This window comes from Herpailurus yagouaroundi, unplaced genomic scaffold, assembly GCF_014898765.1.
Source record: "Herpailurus yagouaroundi ecotype Mexico unplaced genomic scaffold, PumYag 67641, whole genome shotgun sequence".
NCBI lineage: Eukaryota > Metazoa > Chordata > Mammalia > Carnivora > Felidae > Herpailurus > Herpailurus yagouaroundi.
In genome coordinates, this window is record NW_024420442.1 from 6,464,692 (window position 1) to 6,484,847 (window position 20,156).

The following is a 20,156-nucleotide window of genomic DNA, read 5'->3' on the forward strand; positions in this document are numbered from 1 at the left end:
ATCGTTTGTGTTTTCTCTCCCTCCCTCTACATACACACACACACACACACACACACACACACAATTTTTTCAAACCATTTGAGAGTAACTTATTTAGTAAGTAACATCACTTTTAAGGGCACATTTTACCCCTAAAATTCCTAAGAATGTATTTCCAAGAATATAATTATTCTCTTACATAACCACAGCATAGTTATCAACTTTAGTAAATCTAACACTGATTCAATACTTTAATCTATAGTTCATCTTTTATTTTTTGTCACTTGGCCCAAAAGCCCTTCATAGCATTTTTAAATGTTTATTTATTTTTTAATTCAAGTATAATTAACATACAGTTTATGTCAGTTTTACTCATACAGTGATTCAACAGTGCTATACATTACTCAGTGCTCATCATGGTAAGTGTACTCTTAATCCCCTTCACTTCTTCACAGCATTTTTTTATCCTCCAGTACAAGGTGGCCAATATATATATTTGACGGTATAGAGCCATCTCTCTAAACAATCACACACACTTGGAAGGAATGGAGGGAGTGAGGGATAGGAGAAAGAAAAAAAGGAAGGGAACGAAGTTCCAAGTTGCAGTGTATGAGCCTAAGATGACAGCCTTAAAAACATTTGTTATTGTGCCAATAGTTACTCATTTTAATTCTCAAAGCTTAGGACTATCAATGGAAATAACAACATATGACTTTCAAGATCCTCTTTAATTAGTTAAGTAATGAAGATTAAGTGGAAACCTTCTTTCCTACAAAACAAATACAGACGTGTTCCCAAACGTAAAGCTAGACATACGCAAGACACAAGTTAAAAATAGATAAAAGGCAGTGTTTGAAGATTCTTATTGAGTGCTTACTCTCTCAACTTGTCTTGCCTTCCCTAAACATAGGTTTTGAAAACAAGAGAGCCCTCCATGCAAATTAGTATGCAACAAGTACCAACGAAATATTTTAATTTTTCTTTAAACTATCTTTTAATTAAAAACTATATTCACAGTACAGAAAACTGAGCTATAGACTTAAAAATAACATTACATTCTCCTGGCCCATAGACACAGAAGAGTAAAATGTATAGGAATGGTGGACAGATGCGCAGAGTGCGATGTGCTGATAAAATCCTAAAATCTAATTATTTTTTTCAGTGTTCTCTAATCCAAAATAAGAATCTGTCAAGAATTACTTAGGTAATACTTGTGTGGAAGAGCAGATAGCTTTAAAACTTTTGTTTGCTTTCTACCAGAAAGTTTTCAGGAACAATTTCCAGTTCTTCGAGTCTAGTCCGTCTACTGCTGAGGAGGTTTAAGATACACACTAATTCCAACTCTAAGCAGTGATATGGGTCCAGAATAAAACAATAAAATTCAGTATTTATAAAGAAAAGAGAATGTTATCCAAAAGGTATGCAAGCTGTACGTAATCTCTGAAGTCCATATTTTTTTAAAAAATTGTTTCAAAAATACTATATACACCCTCAAAATAAACATGTTCCTACCATATGCTTAATGTAAAGTTCAATTACTGTCCAGCAGCATAATCAATAATGTAATATGTCTTGTCATAAGAAGATTTACAATATACCATATTAACTAACCACTTATTCAAGAGCCTAATAGGTAGTCAAAATGAATTGTCTTTTTAATGAATTATATATATGGCCAAATATTACATTTGTGTAAAAAAGTATTTATGTATGAAATTACAATTTCTTTTAATTAAAGAATTCCATATATATAAGTGAGCAACTATTCTACTTAAGCCTACAACCAACAGTTTTTCAGGATAATAGCAATCTCAATATCCCAATACCACCAGAAGTACTCTAATTACTGAATTTCATTTACATATAATTTGCTATGAATACCTTTTGCCTGCCTTTAGCTGATTAGCCACATATTGAAGAAGACCAGCAAGATCAATTGGATATTTACGAAAAACTGCACCACAGAAACTAGCCAGACCTATATGAAATAAAAAAATAGGGCTTTTAAAAAACAGTTCATAAAACAAAAAACAAAAACAAAAACAAAAAAAAAAAACACAATATTAAGCGCCATTTCTCAACTAACTCAATCTCTAAAACAAAATGAGCTAGGAATACTTGTATTGCTGATGCCATTGAATGGAGTTTTAGAATTAATAACAGCTAATATTTCTTGAGCATACATATGCGAAGCACTGTACTAAGTACTTTAATGTTAATTATCTCATTTAATTTTTGCAATAATCATCTCAGGTTGTTATCAACCTATCAATAAGGAACATGTCACATAGTTGGTATGAGGTAGCACAATGATTCAAACCTATACGACCTGATTCCAGAGCCTGTTGGGCCACAACAATTAATCAGGCCACAACAAAATCTTGCAGATCACTCAGTAAATTTGAATGATCAACAAAACACCTGCCTCTCAAATGTTTGAGTCACACACAAAAAATCTCTTTTTATCTAGAAACATGCTACTAGTTGTGGAGAGGCAAGCAAACAGGTAAAGCATTGCCAGACCAAGAAGCAAACAAACGACCAATTTTTACCAATAGTCCTTATCACATCATGAGTAAGGAGAAAACCCCAGTCAAGACAAGAAGAGGAGATCCCAGTAAAAATCAAGTGATCTGTAGCCTTTTCAACAATTATTTGCTGAGCATCTAAAGGATAATGGACAAAACACAAGTCCTGCCCTCAAGGAGCTTACAGTCTAATGAGGGATACAGAAAAGTGAACTGACATAACTATGATGAATAAAAGGTTCCATGGGAATACAGAAACAGAGCACCTAATTCTGACCTTTGGGTAGGAACATTAATAGGGAAAGCCTTCTGAAGAAAAGTGACCTCTAAGCTGAAATCTAACGAATAAGTAGAAGACGTGGTGGAGGAAATGAGGCTGCAGCATGGAAGGGTATTCCAAGTAGAGGCAATAACACGTGCAAAAAAGGCCATGGAAAGTACAAGTTCAGTATTAATGGAACCTAGAACATTGGGGAGGGGCAAAAGATGAGGCTAATACACTGAGTAAGGACTTGATTCCAAAAGAACTTACTTACATGACTTAATCCAGATTTCAGACTTTAAAGGGCAATGGGGAGCTACTACAAGATTCAGCTATCAAACGTGATAGGTTGAAAGAAAAGGGAACTCACTGCTAGAAATCAAAAGCATAAGAAATTAAAAAAAAAGTAGTGTTTTTTGTTAACAAACAAGTTTTTGTTCTTTTAAGATGACTGAAACATCAGGATAGAGAGAAAAGACAATAGTTCCTTTAAGATTAATTCCACTGAAATAATAGAAGGGAATTTTCATCTCCCCAGTAATGCTTGCACAAATTCTTTCATAGCCAATACTGGACTCTTGAGTTGGAAAATGAATAAGTACTATATGAACTTCCTTACGCAGCCAAAGACTTGGACGTCCAGCTTGAGAACAAGCCAAGTGGCTAAGTATTCTCAGCACCTCTTGACAAACAGGCTCTTAGCATGGGTAATAGAATATATAACATGGCAATTGCAACAGATGGAAATTTCATCCTTGGAAAAATAAAAATACTTACTCTGAAGCCAGCTTGAGATGGTTGTGTCGTCATGTTTCATTCTCTCCTTTTCCGGATTAGCTAAAGCTTCAATGATACAATCTTTCATACATTAAGGAAAAATTTTAGGTCACTACAATCTCTAATAAAGACCCTTAAAACAACAAAATACCACATCTTGGAAAACAATTGTTAGCTTCAAGTTATTACAAATCATTGAAAATTACACTCCATGTAGTACCAACTTTTCTTCTTTAGCCACTTTTCCATCTTTCAGCAAGCAAGACAGATTTCACCTGTATCACGATGTTTAGTAAACATAACATTGTTCTCTCCCTATATACAACATAGACACGTATACACAAACTCCTGGCTGGCCAACCTTCAGATCAGCCACCTGAATCAACCTCATATGGCTACTAATGGAACTTACAATGAAAAAAAATAATGAAACTAAAATGTTCACCATTAAGGTCTATGAAATGTGAAATCTATGTGTTAGTTCACTTGAAAGGATACAGGCCAAAACATCATAATTCAATGAAGTCAGGTATTTCAATGAATCTACTACAGGTGTTATTAAGTTATCATACTTCTGTATTTGTGATAAGATCTGGAAGATAAGAGCAAAGAATAGATAGCATTGACTCATCAAAAGAGGCGTTCTGTGCTAAATTATGGCTATATTTTTTAAGAAACCATGCTTAAAAATAAAGTAGCTTCTATTTTGTATTTATATAAGATCTATTCCGTTTCTTTAGAAAATATTTTCATAAGCTACATTTTCCAATTAGGAAATAATTCCAGGAATAACTTGAATTTCGGAATGATAAATGCCAAATGTCTTTTAGAAATCTCTTTCTAAATATGAAAGTGCTATGCTTGAATGAAATGCTATTCAAATGTTTCTAACAACTAAAATCATATATAATGCATCTCTTTATTAATATTTCTCTAAATCAATATATGGTAAATAAGACAGTATTAGATTATTTATAACAGTAGCATTGTTATATATTACCAAAAAATTAGATCAATGTGTTAAATATATTCTATGCTGTTTTGGTTTTAGATTATATGATGTCTCATTTGCTAAAGATTTTTTTCCCCTAAAACTACCATTTTTAAAACTTCATCATTCCATTTCCACTTGTCCTGATTTAAAGATAACAAAAAGAAATATCCCTTAAAGCAATATTAACCTCAAAACATACATAATCAAACAAAATGGTTGGATTGCTGTGGCTCAATTTCCCAATTTGTCTTCCAGAAGGCTTCACATTTTCCTTGGTTAGACGCCTACAAGAGGAGAAAAAGGTGGCACGGATCATCTTAATTAAGTCATTTCCCTCACAATGTTGACAGCTTTGTTGTATCATAAAAACAAAAGAAAAAACAGGTATTTCCCAAGTATCTAAAATGGATCTATGTAAACAACCAAATTCTTCATATACTTTACTGTAGGCCTTAGGCTATTTTGATTAGGCATTCTACCAAAGGATATTAGGATTTTATATTGATGCTTAACATTTGTAATATACACATTTCCATTTTACAGTAAGTCTAATAAGCAAAAACTCCTAATGTACTCTACAAGCACATAAAACTCTTGTAGCAAATCAGAATTATTTTAGATTTAGATGGGCTCATTTATCAGCTCAGGGATTAAAATACAAAATTTAGTGTAATGCAATGAAATACCTCATACCATCTGTCTCAGTTACCCTAATAGAGTAATAGCTAATGCCGCATTCCTTGATATAGGAAGTTCTCTGGTTTTCATGTAAATAATTTTTGAAAGGAAACCATTTCTGAAAAATCAATTCTACTCCTTTTCTTCCTCTTTAATTCTTCCTCTGCTCAGTATTCTTTTACTAACATTCTGGAAAACTTACATCTATGAAATGCTTACAGCTCAAAATTATTACACAGCATCTTAAATTCTTCTGACATTACATAATACATCTACAAACTTAAAGGGGCACCTGGTGGCTCAGTGGTTAGGCAGCTGACTCTTGATTTCGGCTCAGGTCATGATCTCACGGTCCTGGGATCAAGCCCCATGTTGGGCCGTGTGCTGAGTGTGAAGCCTGCTTTGGATTCTCTCTCTCCTCTCTCTCTCTCTCTCTCTCTCTCTCTCTCTCTCTCTCTCTCTGCCCCTCCCCTGTTTGTGCTCTCTCTCCTTTCTCTCTCTCAAAATAAATAAATAAAGTTTAAAAACAAATCTAGGAACTTTAAAAGCTGACAACTGAAAGCTTTCTAGAATGAAAATACAGTATGATGAAGCAAATAATGAATTCAGTTGATAGTTCAAAGAATGGAACAATTCTGGAAGTAACAAACTTAATTAAGAAGTTTCTTATGACAAAACTGACCCATCAATCAAAATTATTTCATCATCAACTGCTTCCCTTTCCCATTCTCCATGGCCCAGTTTCCCTTTTCCCCCACAGAAGAGAGATCTGTCAAGTTTTAAACTTTGGCTATACTCTGCTCCACCTTCAAACTTACTAAGACCTGTCCTTACTTCTGAGCCTACTATTTCAAGTGGTCATCCTACTGCCAAAGCAAACCCTTCTTCTCTATACTTTTTATCCCATTCCCTTCTGCCTCCACCCTGGAGAGAAAAAAAAATAAAAATAAAAATAAAAATAAAAATAAAAATAAAAGGAACAGATTCTTGATTTTGTCTCCCCCTCAAGCTACCACGCACGGTGTCTGGCATATGGAACACAATCAGTGAGCATGTGTGGAATGAATTACTGAATGCCTTACAGCAAATTCATTTTTTAAACAGTAATCAAAATTTGTGAAATTCTGCAAGTAATAAATTAATATATTCCCTTCCCAACATACAAACTTCAATCAATACCAAAATCATATTGTTCAAGCCTGGTGAAATAGTTACAACTAACAAATACAACAAAAACCCAAGTACATTAAAAATTCTACACATATCCTTCTGTGATAAATATTTTTATTAATCAATTCATTCTTATTAATGTCTTCTATGACAGGCAAAGAGCTAAGCACTAGGAATACAAGGATGAATAATAGCTCCTGCTCTCAAGCTTAGTCCAGCTGGGGAGACAGAGTCAACCTATTTTTTACATTTTACATTCTCTAACAAGTACAGCAAATTACAGAACAGTACTAATTATATGCTATCAATAGTACAAAAAGGGAGAACAGTATCTTTGTATTCACCTGTATACACATAAAAATATCTGGAAGAATAAATGAGAAAGTAAACAGTGGCTCCTTTTTTCCTTTAGGAGGACTGAGTGGATGGGGGGTAGGGTGTGAGACTTCTTACTATCTACCTTTTTGTATTTATTGAAATTTAAACAATGTGCATGTATAAACTATTCAGAAGATTAGATAATTATATAAAAGGCAAATAATCCTAGCCATGTATCTCAGTGGTATGACAGCATCACATGCATATGGGACAGTGGTGGTGCAAATAAAGAACAGTCGATTGTGCTTGGCAGTATGTGCTACGGAAGGCTTCATGAGATGGTTAACACTGGAGCCCACCCTCCAAGGATGAGGTCACCAGTTAGGGAGGAAAAACGTGTACCAACAAAAGAAACGAAAAACATATGCAAAGATAAAGAGGACCACAGCACACTGAGGGAAACTTAACTGGACTCAGTACGGTTGGAGGTAGAATTGGCAGGGAAAGAGGTTGGAAATGGGGAGGGACAGATCACAAAAGATGTCTCACATCACCACACCATAAAGGTTGACATATCGTAATCTGCAGGCAATGGTTAGTCACCAAGGGATCTTGAAGAAACAATAAATACAAGGCACCATAATACTCCAGATAAAAGAAATGAGTTATAGTGGCAGTACAGAGTGGAAGAGACAGATTCAAGAGATTTGGTAAGATCTAATATACAGTTGACCCTTGAACAACATGGAGATTAGGGGCAATAACCCCCAACTGTTGAAAATCTGTGTATAATTTTTAACTCCCCCAAACCTTAACTACGAATAATAGCCTACTGTTGACCAGAAGCCTTACCAATATAACATAAAGAGCCGATTAACACATATTCTGTGTATTACACACTGTATTCTTACAATAAACTAAAGAAAACGCTATTAAGAAAATCATAAGGGAAACAATTACAGTACTGTATTTATCAATACTGTTAAGTTTACATCATCTATTTACAAGGTGAACAGTCTGTCAGTACCTACATCAGTATTATCTTATATGATATAAAACACTGTAGATGTAGGTACTAACACTAGACATCAAAAATGAAAAGATAATGTGGAAAAGAAATTCATATTCATTCACAGGTATAATGATTCATACACTGATAATGAAACAGCAGCAATATGATTGGTTTTATGACAGCCTAGTATAATCGATACAATTGCTTCATGGTAGCCTAGCCTATAGACTAATGAATGAATCGTTATAAAATTTTAATGGCATATAGCATTACACTCATATTCATAATACAGTATTGGAAACACTGTTACATTTATTTAGAAAACCACTTACCTGTGATGATAGGCTGATATGCAGTTTGTCCAATTACAACAGAAAGGCATACTACAGTAATAACAATTCTTTGAAAGCAAAGTTGTAAACCAGTAAGTAAACGAACACTTTATTAATGTTGTTAAATATCATTCACCGAATGCCTACGTAAGGACAGCCTATCCACTTCCATACAAGTCTTGCACACAATGTCCTACATGATGAGGACAGAAAAACATCTCTTATAGTTCTTCCCACAGGGTTAGATTTTCATACAGAGACACACACAAACACAACAGGTAAGTTTCTTAACTGTATCACAGGATGATTATTAGTGGAAGTGGATCATCATGAAGTCTTCATTCTCGCTGCCTTCGCACTGAGTAGGCCGAAGAGGAGGAGAAAGAGGAATGGTTGCCGTTCTTGCTGTCTCAGGGATGGCAGGGTGGAAGAGGCGGAGGGGGTGGAAGGGAGGCAGCTGAGGCAGGCACACTCAGTGTTACTTTATGGAAGTACATGGTAATTTGCCTGACTCTTTTGCTTTTCCACTTTAAAAATGTTTCAATGTGATACCCATTCTTCTCCCACTATTTGCTTTAGGTTCAGTGCCCATATCATAGAAGGGTCCATGTCATAAGAGAAGTCAGAAGCAGTCTTGAATAATCAGAACCTTCTGCCAGACTGTCTAAGGTCAATCTGTTTTCTGTCACTGCTTCTTCTACATCTTTTTCTTCATCTTGCATTCATTCAGAAGCACTCATCTCCATCAAGTCATCTGCTATGTAGTGTCTAATAGCTCTTGAATTTCTGAAAAATCCAGATCTTGAAACCATTTACTCCCAACCTTTTTTGCCATATCCACAATCTCTTTCATGATTTCCTTGACTGGTTCTGTCATAAATCCTGTGAAGTCATATACAACATCTGGACACAGTTCCCCCCCTCCCCCATCAGAATTCATTATTTTGGACTTGATAGCTTTTACAGCTTTTCTGCAACAATCATGGCATCTTCAATGGTGTAATTAATTCTTCCAGAATTTCATAATGTTCTATTGGGGTTCTCTTTCATAGTGTTCACAATCCTTTCCATAAAGTACTGTGTGTAATGAGTCTTAACGGTCCTTATGACCCCCTGATTTAGAGGCTGAACTAGAGACACTGTGTTTGAGGGCAAGTAGACCATTTTGGCACCTCTGGTGTTGAATTCATGGGGTTCTGGGTGGCCAAGGGCACTGTCCAATATGAAAAGACCTTTAAATTTTTTTATTATTATTTATTTTTGAGAGACAGAGAGAGAGAGAGAGAGAGAGAGGGAGAGAGAGAGAGAGAGAACGAGAACTAACAGGGGAGGGGCAGAGAGAGAGGGAGACACAGAATCTGAAGCAGGCTCCAGGCTCTGCGCTGACAGCAGAGAGCCGGATGCAGGGCTTGAAACCATGAACTATGAGATCATGACCCAAGCCGAAGTCAGACGCCCAACCAACTGAGCCATCCAGGCACCCCTGTTAAAAGAACTTTAAAAGTCAGTCTTACTGCAAGGTATTTCCCAACTTCTGGGACAAAGCCCTGATCAACTGAATCAACTGAACCAGTTGATCTGAATCAATTGATTGATTCAACCAATCAACTGAAAAGATTGGATTCAATCCAGAAAAAGAGGCTGTTGTCCAGGCCTTCTTGTTGTACAACCAAAAGACTGGCACTTGATGTTTATCTTTTCCCTTCGAGGCTCAAGTGCTAGCAGCTTTATAGATAAGGGCACTCTAGATCATAAACCTAACTGCATTTGCACAAAACAGTAGAGTTAGCCTATCACTTCCTGCCTTGAATCCTGGTACTTGCGCCTCTTCCTTAAGGTCTTTTGTGGCTTTATTTTCCAGAATAGGGTAACTTTTGTCTGCATTAAAAACCTGTTCAGGGGTCGCCTGGGTGGTTCAGTCAGTTAAGCATCCAACTTCAGCTCAGGTCATGATCTCGTGGTTTGTGAGTTCAAGCCCCGCATTGGGCTCTGTATTGACAGTTCAGTGCCTGGAGCCTACTTTGGATTCTGTGTCTCCCTCTATCTCTGCCTCTCCCTTGCTCATGCTCGCTCGCTCTCTCTCAAAGATAAACATTAAAAAGTTAAAAAAAAAAAAAAACTGTTTAGACAGATATCCCTTCTCCATGATTTTTTTTTTTTTTTGAGTTTAACTTTATTTATTTTTTGAGAGAGAACTAGAGAGCAAATGGGGAAGGGGCAGAGGGAAAGGGAGGATCCACGCTGTCAGCACAGAGCCCCATGCGGGGCTCAAACTCACGAACAATGATATCATGACCTGAGCCGAAGTCAAGAGTCAGATGCTTAACTGACTGAGCCACCCAGGTGTCCCTCAGTGATTTTCTTAAAGGCGTCTGGGAACTCATCTACTTTCTGCCTCTTGGTCAGCAGAAACCACTTCTCCTGTTATCTTGACATTTTTTTAAGCCAAACATCTCTAAAATTATCAAACCATCCTTTGCTGGCAATAAATTCTCCAGCTTCAGATCCTTCACTTTCCTAGATCACAAAATGACTTGGCATTTTCTCAAATATTAGAGTCTATACATATTTCTTCCTTATGGTAATCCTGCACCCATAAAAACAGCTGCATTTTCAATACAAGATCAAAAAATATTTCACAAAAAGTACAAATTTTTCACATCTGCTCATATAGCTGTAGCAATGGCTTCATGAATTACCCCCCCCCCACCCCGCCGCACCTTTTTTTTTAAACAACGATCCTTAGGGATGCCTGGGTGGCTCAGTCAGTTAAGCATTTGACTTCGGCTCAGTCATGATCTCATAGTTTGTGGGTTCGAGCCCCACATCGGGCCCTGTGCTGACAGCTCAGAGTCTGGAGCCTGCTTCAGATTCTGTGTCTCCCTCTCTGTCTGCCCCTCCCTTTCTCTTTCTCTCTCTCTCTCAGAAATGAATAAACATTTTAAAAAAATTTTTTTAAACAGTCCTTAGGCTGGATTCATTTATCTTGAAATGGCGGGTACCTGAGCCACAGACCTCAATCTATGGTACACATTAAGCAATTTTTTCTTGTAATGTCATGACTCTGCTCCACTTGGGAGCACTTCTGGCAGCACTAGAGGCAATTCATATGGGTCCCAGGCTGTCATTTAAGGCTTATGATATTGCAATAAGCACGAAAAATACATAAGAACCATGAGACATCACTTTTTATGGCAATAACGCAATTTACTGGAGAGAGAAACTGCTCAGAGATGATTAGCACCACACAGTGTTTTAAGCGGGTACTCACAACACTTGAGCTCACTGCATAGCAACAGGAGGTGGCTACGAAATTATTACAATGGTACACTAGGTACTATAGTTAGTTTTATGCAGTTATGACTTAATACTAAATCTTTACATTCGTTTACATGTCTCTTAACTACAAATGGCACCATGTATGGTCTGTTAAGTATACATATAAGTTTTGATAAATTTTAACTTTTTATAATAGATTTGTGTATATTCTATGGTAGCAAACGATAAAAGACTAGTATCTACTAGTCATATTTTATGCATTAAAGACATACCTTTTTCTTAACTTTTTCAATATTTCTACGTTATGTGATTTGTAAGTTGTTCCAAATCTCCAAAAAATTTTCCAATATATTTACTGAAAAAACAATCCACATATAAGTGAACCTGCATAGTTCAAACCAATGTTGTTCAAGGGTCAACTGTATTATTAAATAATCCCTATAAAGCACATAGTGCAGGGCCTCACACACAAATATTAATGGCTCCATAAACATTAGCTTAGCTGCTGTTGTTAAGCTAGAAACTCTACTTGGGGAAATCTTAAGACCGAACTCTTTTGGAAGGACCAATTCTAGTATCTCCTTCCATGCCTTCCCCAACTTCCCAAGGGTGAAATAATTCACTCTCTTCTCTATCTTCTCAAAGAACATTATACATACTATATAACAGCAACTATTAGATCTGATTGTGATTGTGCACACACTTGTTTCCCCAGCAGACTGTAGCCAGGGACGATATCACTGGGCACAAACACTATCATTGCATACTGTTGGATCTAGTTAAACTAGAGAGTGAACTATTTTAAATCAGAATAACCATACCGCTGCACAAACATAAAAGAAACGACAATCAATAGCCTTGCTGAAAACACTTGCAATATAGCAGTGTATTTAGTATACAAACCAACTCTAATCTGAAGTATATGATGTTGATGATTAAATTTCAGTTTACCAAGGTAAAATAACATCACTCTTATGTTTTTAATGACATGAAAATAAAGCACACAAATGAAAAAAATAAAAACTTTCAAAAGTTGACTCAAGGAGATAGTTCTGCATAATTCCATTAGATCTTCCAAAAAAGAAAAATCTTCATTATAGTAACTTCTGGCAGAGGAAATTTCAAGAACTTTGATCACCTTGTACAAGTCATTAAATGTCTGATGCAAATTGGGCAAAAGCCATAGTAGGCTGTCCTTTAAAAAAAGACTCATCATTAAAGAGGATTATTGGATTTTACAGCTATACAAACATGACAACTATAAAAACTTAGTAGTCAAAATGAGCTAAAAAAAAAAACACAAAAACTGACAGTCATTCTATCTGCAGTATATCATAAACTATGCCATTAGCACATACTCCTGGGCTTCCTCAGAATTGAGACTCAGACATAAATTGGTTAAAAGAAAGTAAATTAGACTCAGATATACATTAGATTAATATGAAGAAAAATAAATTAAAACTTACTTCATGATATATTTGGCTCTGTCTATTGTTTGGGCCTTAACTTTTACTAAAAGTGGGTGACTATTATAAGTTTCATTCTTCCACTGGCCATACAGACGATACCTTAAAAAACAATGAAATGAAGAATTAGGAAAAGTTAAACACTCAGAGGCTAATGCACTAGAATAGTAGTGAAAAATATAAAAATTTATGTATTTACCTATGCTGATAGGGAAATGTTTTAAACATTCCCCATAGTTCCTCAGACATACAAGCATTGCAGTCCATCAAAGAAAGAGATGGAAGTAGTACCTGGTCAGTAATGCTAAGTAAACAGCTAAGGATAACTTCCTACGAAGAAGGGAGGAAAAATTATTTCAGTAAAAGGTCCATATTAATCCCCCCCAAAAGAAAAAACAAGTTTATGCCAGCCTTGGAAAAACTTTCATTCCTTCCTCTCATAAAACACACCTAATTCCCCACACTATCACTGTCCTTTTCACAATGGATATTTGTGTTTCTCCATCTAAGAAAGCAATGAGGTGAGGTAAGGAAAGGGGCAGCAAGAGAAGGAGGGACTCATTAATCCCTCTTCCCTTCTCAACATGGTAATCTTCCAAAACAGGAACTGTCAATCTTAAACGATAACTGTATGATATTCCAAAAGCTCTATCCAGCATGTAGAGTACAAAATATTCACATAGGTGATTAAAGTCTGACCACAGTAAAATTTACAGTATGCTATACATAGACAAATATCAGACACATTGGATTTTTCTTGTCTCTTACCGTTTTCTCTTTATCTTCTTGTTTGCTTCCATCAGACTGAAACTAAAATTAAAAATAACTATAAATAAAATGCAAAAAGGTTAAGATTATGATGTCACAATTTAGCTTCTAATGTGAAAAAATTAACTTGTACATGATTGTGAATTATTTCCTTACTGTTTAAACAAATGTAGATTTTAAATATAGCCAGCGTTACCAATTAACATTTAAAAATTTCACCTATATTTCTAACTTCCAAATTATTTTGCAATATTCATGAATTTTAAATGTCAATTTCATAAGCCAATCTTTTCTCAACCTCATTATCAAAAACCAAAGCATCCTAAAACTGATCTAAGTATTTATTGTAAGATTGTATTCAGCACAACTCAGTTTATAATGCATTTGCATTTTTCCATCCAGAAGTTCTGGTTTTCCGCTACAGAATTAGTAAAATCTAAGACTAAAACATGAACAACAACAAAAAATTTAACCCAAAGCAATTTAAACTATGTTTCAATTCACCATTACTTAAACTCTCAATGAGAAATAAGCCCAAAATATTAATAACAAAGACAAAACCATTGCCTAAGTTGGACAGAATGAAAAAACCTGGGTCATTTTGTATCAATGATTTGCAGGTGGACCTCTGAAGTGTCATGTTTGATGCTGATGCTGTCCATTCATTCAAAACGAAATAGTGAGTAATACTTGTGTGTATAAGCAGCTGGACAGTTGGGAGGACCATGCAAAGGCCAAAAGGACAACTGAAGCACTGATAATCAAGGACAATCTAGATTTCTGGGAAGGATTTAACTCAATACCAAGTGAGGGAAGAGGAAAAGCTAACAGGCAGCTAACAAGCTTATTATTTTCTTGGCAGAAACGGGTGTTTTGTGCATCTACGTTTTCATACTTGAGTAATTTAATGGGTATCACTACAGAGAAGCCTAACTTCTGTGCAACATTTTCACTTAAGACTAATTCCAGGAGACTGCCATGTCACCTTGAAGGGAAAACATACACAATCCTTTTTTTTAATCAACAGTTTAAAAAGATATGGTTCCCTTTCACAGAAACAAATGTTAAGTCAATATATTTCCTGGTCAGCAAATAAGGATCAGGTTTTGAAGGAGTGGCCTGACAGAAAACAAAGTAATAGCTGCTTAGGTTTTGTTGGTGGACTGGGGGTGGGTAATTCTGGTGGCATATTAGGTGTATAGTGGGAGGCAGAAATAAGGGTATGTCATAACTGGAAGAACTAGGTGGGGATAAAAGCTACTCCTTTTCTATTATACTATGATTCTAATAAAGCTACAGGTAGTTTCCTCCATAGAAATAAAAAATTTTCTTACAGTATTACTAAACTGTCCTAATTCCCTTACTATTTAAATTTCTAATGTCTATGTCAATTCTGCAGATTGCATAACCAGGAAAATTTGACAAAGACAAAAAAAAATGGAAAGCACAATGTAACTATCGAGAAGAGCACTGAGAAAGATTTCTATCAAAGGCTAACTACAACAAAGATGAACAAAAAAAAAAAATCAAAAGGTACATGCAAGTAAAAGTAATTTCCTTTTGTTTGGTAAGAATGTAAACACACATTAGACTCTCCTGATGCTTTTTCTTTTAGTTTAATTTGCTGTTTAATTCAGTGTAAATAAAAACTCTCCATTCCCACAGTACAACACTAGAGTTTTATTGAATGGCCAGCCCAGGAAGAAATGGGAGGAAGAAAGGGGGGGTGGACAGAAGACATCCACTTCATTCATTCATTTACTATGTGCCAGACACCGGGAATTCAAAGATGAACAGAGTTCCAATCTTTGAGAAACTGACAAAGACAGTTCCTATCTTTGACAATCTCTTGAAGATCAAAAATAAGGCTTGCCAATGTACTATTAGGAGCTGAATTTTTAAGTCTGAATAAAATCAAGCACTCAAAATTATGCCGAGACAAACTATCAGCTATAAATGGCCCCAAGCAGGTTCCATTCTTGCCCTATGAAGAGGGAGCAGATGACAGGACTGCGTAACAAAACTGGGCACAAAAAGAATGTAAGTCCACCAAGAGGGGGCTTCTGGAGAGTAAAGAAAGAAAGCTTGGGAAAACACTGTAGATTTAATTAGATAAATTACTTTTATCACTAACGACCTGTTTTTAGTACCTCTAACCTGTGAATATTTGAAATGCTACTTTAGACTATATTTAAGGAGGAAAAAAGTAAAATACTGAAGACTGTGACTAGATTTCAACCTGAAGCTACATCTAAGTAAATTATGACCCTATTTTCACCTTCCTTATTTTTCTCATTCTTATTAACTACCATTTATTGAGTACTATGTGCCATACACTAGGCGAAGAACTTCACATTTGTGTCTTAAAACTATCGGGAAAATCATTTTGCTAGAAAGGATCCAAATAAGACCCACGAAAATAACTTAGAAATAGGAAAATATAACCTATAGGTTAAAAGTTACAGGAACAGGGGTTTACTGAGCCTGGAGAAGAGAGAACTGAATTGCCTTTCAATGTTTTGGTTCAGAGCTTTGTTTTTATTTTTTGATCAGAAACTCTTAAATCGTTATAAAATGCTTAGAAATAATCAGTAATATTGATACTACATAATTTCTGAAAACAGAGATACTAAAGGAAAAACTTCTATCTTCCAACACACTTTATTTTTAATCAATCCAAATCTGTACTAAGACTGCAAATCTGTACCAAAGAATTAATAATATGGTCACCTATACACAGAATGACCACATGTGCTCGTTCTTTTTACCCCAGCATAAGTAACGGCACAACCTTTCTATCCCGTGTGTCCTGGTTTAAACAATAAAGCACATGGTCGCCCTACCTACCACATGCGTAGCATTCAAACTGCAGTAAATGGACTTGTGGGAGTGGTTTAAACATGAAAATATAGCAAACAAAATGCTAAATAGCTATACTTGGTTCCATAAAATTTGCCCCCAAAAGTAATTACTTTGGCTAAAATGCTGATTATGACATGAAACTGTGCTGTTTTACACAAGCATAGTTCTAACAAGCTATGTGTAAAAATGGGTATTTTCAGTGCACTTAATGAATAGGAGTATGTGATTTATTTAAATGAATTCTCTTTATAAATGGAGTTCATAACAGAAGTCTTTTGTAAAACAAAAAATTGCCTTGTAAATCTATCTTTAGGGAAAATTAAGGTTTTCATATTGAATTTATTTAAAGGAATATGCCCCCATGTTTTAGTTTCTATTTCCCCAAAAGCAGACTCTATTCAAAGTGCTGCCATAGTTTATTTGGGAAGTAATCCTAGGAACTCCCAGTGGGAAATTATTCCTGTGGTGTAATGGGAGCTTAATCCCACTGGGGACTTAGAGGGTCTGTGTAGAAATACATTTTAGGATTATCCCATCTCAAGGCATGATACTTATACACCAATTCCTATCATTTCACTGGTTGAGAGCTAGGGAGAGGAAATGAGGTGAGTTAGTTCCCCAGCAATTCTAGGACACCAATTTCTATACTGCTTACACAGGCTCCCAGGGCCAGAAAAGCCCTCATACAAAAGACCTGCAGGTGTCAGCAGTTGAAAATTGGGCTGGTATACACCAAAATGTTAAGGACCTGGCGTAAGAGCCAAAGGATTACAGACAGAATCAAACAGCATCCGCAGAGACGAATGGCCAAACCTCTAAGAGATGAGTTTTTCACAAATGTTTTTTATGTTTATACACTTTGAATTTTTTTTCTGAAACTGAACACTGAAGTTCAATTTCAGAAAACAGTCTTTGAGAGGAGGCACGGGGGTTGTTGACTCAATTGCTTACAATGTGCATTTGATACACACTAAAAATTCCATCTTCTTTCTTGTATAAAATATACTGTTAAAATTATACTGTTTGTACATAGTCTACATTTGCCTATTAATAGACTTAATATCTGCCTAGCCTTGTATGTTTATATGTCTCTCTTAAGTAAAAAGCACAGCTAATGGCAAAAATTAAGACCTTATTTGTAATTTATTACCTTAAGTATGATTCTACATCTTGATTAGAACTGTCGCATTAAGATACCCAGTAATAGTGAAGGTGACCTTAGTTCAAACCAATTAGTACATGTGACAATATAAGGACAAATATAAACATCCTAACAGTTCTTCCTTGCTCAGCCTCATTAAATAGCAAGGATGTTGTAGATTCAATTTGGTCTCCCAAATGCAGAGTTCATTTGCTTTATATAAGGCTTATAACAGCAAAAGTACACAGAAGAGCTTAACAGACGGTGCCAACGATAGCAGTGTCTCTTCAACAGTAAGAATTATAATGCAAGGTTCTGTCTTAAAAATATTTGTTTAAATATTTTATTTTTTAAGTAATCTCTACACCCAACGTGGGGCTTGAACTCATCACCCCAAGATCAACAGTTGCATGTTCTACCAACTGAGCCAGCCAGGCACCCCTGTCTTAAAAATATCCTTACAATATTTGTATCCACTTAAAGTTGGAAACTGACAAGTCCATATACCCTTGACTACTCCACTCCCAAAACCCCAGCAATAAAAATTTCATTTGATGAAAATTTTTGTTACTAATTTATAAATTTCCACAATGGGGGTGGGGGGGAGGTGACATCTGATTACCACCACAATGTAAAGAAGCCAAAGGCATTCCTATATAAAATCAAATCTGCTCTTGTGGGAAATGACGTTGGTACTTTAAAGTAGTACCTATCATTTAAAGATGGAAATAAGGTATATTAACACTTATTTTTTTATACAAAAAAAACAAAATACAAAAATACAAACATGTATTTTTTTATATTTTCTTATTTATTTTGAGAGAGAGGGGAAGGGAGAGAGAAAGAGAGCATGCATGAACACAGGGGAGGGGCACAGAGAGAAAGAGAGAGAGAATCCCAAGCAGGCTCCGTGCTGTCAGCCCAGAGCCCAATGGAACCTGACGTGGGGCTCAATCCCACGAACTGTGAGATCACGACCTGAGCCAAAATCAAGATTCAGATGCTTAGCCAACTGAGTCACCCAGGCGCCCCAGTATATTACCACTTTAAAACAAATCATCAAAAGCTAGTGTAGTGACAACTTATAAAAGTAAGTCACAACTTTACTATGTTCTAAGGAATTCATGACAACATTTTTTAACTCTAAATTTGAATACTTAATTAACGTTAGTATCTAATTAGTGTTTAGATCTCATTTGATTCTCACTGCAACCCCAGGAATAGATACGGCAAATTATTACCACTCATCTTTGGCTTTAAAAAAATGACCAGTTTAAGGTCACATAACTAACAAGTAGCTAACAGATCATTCTGATGAAACCTGTTAACATAACAGTCAATGCGTAATGCCTTAATTAATTTGTTTGGGGGACAGCCCTAAATAAAGATTCTTTGTGGGCAAGTTAGGTTCTAAAGTCAATACGTACAACGAAAACTACATATACTTACAATTACCCTTAAAATCTCTTAAATTATCTGTAATGTACACAGACACATTATCTTTCATTCAAGTCCAAGACAAGACTGTTTTTCCTCTGTAGTATTAGAAGAAATCACTATAAAATGAACATGGGATGGGAAGATGAAATCACGTGAACATGAAATGAAGTAATTGGCTTGTATTTAGGGGCCATGTCACATGAAAACCCATTACTTTAAAAAATAGACTCCCACTGAATGTGGCAAGAGACCTGAGCAACTGAACCAAACAGAGAGAAAACAAAAATTCTCCAATTCACCCTTACTCCTAGATATACACACCGAGTATTTTGATGGAACAAGTCTGGCCACATTCGCATGATGAAGTACAAGTATGGTATAATTCCACTGTACTTGTACCTTCATCCAAAAGAAATATTAATTTTGGGCTCTAACCTACACTGCCAGGGTAGATCTTCAATTTTGAGAAGCAAAACAAAAAACATCAACACAAAATTCTAAAGTAACTAGTTCCTAGAGTTTTGGAATCAATGGTCTAAGGTAGATTCTGTTCCTAGAAACCCAAATTTTTATTATTAAAAATTTCAAGTTTGGGGCGCCTGGGTGGCGCAGTCGGTTAAGCGTCCGACTTCAGCCAGGTCACGATCTCGCGGTCCGGGAGTTCGGGCCCCGTGTCAGGCTCTGGGCTGATGGCTCGGAGCCTGGAGCCTGTTTCCGATTCTGTGTCTCCCTCTCTCTCTGCCCCTCCCCCATTCATGCTCTGTCTCTCTCTGTCCCAAAAATAAATAAACGTTGAAAAAAAAAAATTTCAAGTTTACATAAAAGTTGAATGGATAGCACACTACCAATAAACACCTATATGCCTACTTTGTAGACTGCCCCCCTTTTTTTGACTGACCAAAAAAAAAATAGCAGACATGACATCGCATCTCAAAATAATTCAGTATGCATCTCCTAAAAAGGACATTCTTGGGGCGCCTGGGTGGCGCAGTCGGTTAAGCGTCCGACTTCAGCCAGGTCACGATCTCGCGGTCCGCGAGTTCGAGCCCCGCGTCAGGCTCTGGGCTGATGGCTTGGAGCCTGGAGCCTGTTTCCGATTCTGTGTCTCCCTCTCTCTCTGCCCCTCCCCCGTTCATGCTCTGTCTCCCTC

At 36.1% G+C, this 20,156-nt stretch overlaps 1 protein-coding gene and 1 long non-coding RNA gene across 14 annotated transcripts in view; both read right to left on the reverse strand.

Moving 5' to 3' along the window:
- Positions 1-20,156, reverse strand: part of THOC2 (THO complex subunit 2) — a 120,309-nt gene that overhangs the window by 33,259 nt on the left and 66,894 nt on the right. For 8 of the 13 annotated variants that reach the window (XM_040467946.1, XM_040467941.1, XM_040467943.1 and 5 more), the window contains 7 exons: positions 13,564-13,605; positions 12,995-13,125; positions 12,796-12,897; positions 4,728-4,824; positions 4,045-4,138; positions 3,547-3,627; positions 1,861-1,957 (listed from right to left, as the gene is read on the reverse strand). In XM_040467946.1, the coding sequence (XP_040323880.1) occupies positions 1,861-1,957; positions 3,547-3,627; positions 4,045-4,138; positions 4,728-4,824; positions 12,796-12,897; positions 12,995-13,125; positions 13,564-13,605 (644 nt within the window). The remainder of the gene's footprint in view (positions 1-1,860; positions 1,958-3,546; positions 3,628-4,044; positions 4,139-4,727; positions 4,825-12,795; positions 12,898-12,994; positions 13,126-13,563; positions 13,606-20,156) is intronic. The other 5 variants (XM_040467951.1, XM_040467950.1, XM_040467947.1 and 2 more) reach the window with 1 other exon arrangement.
- LOC121025407 (uncharacterized) lies at positions 14,749-18,414 on the reverse strand. Its single transcript, XR_005788036.1, has 2 exons — positions 18,354-18,414; positions 14,749-18,310 (listed from the first exon to the last, which is right to left on the reverse strand). It is a non-coding gene; the product is annotated as an uncharacterized LOC121025407 (long non-coding RNA).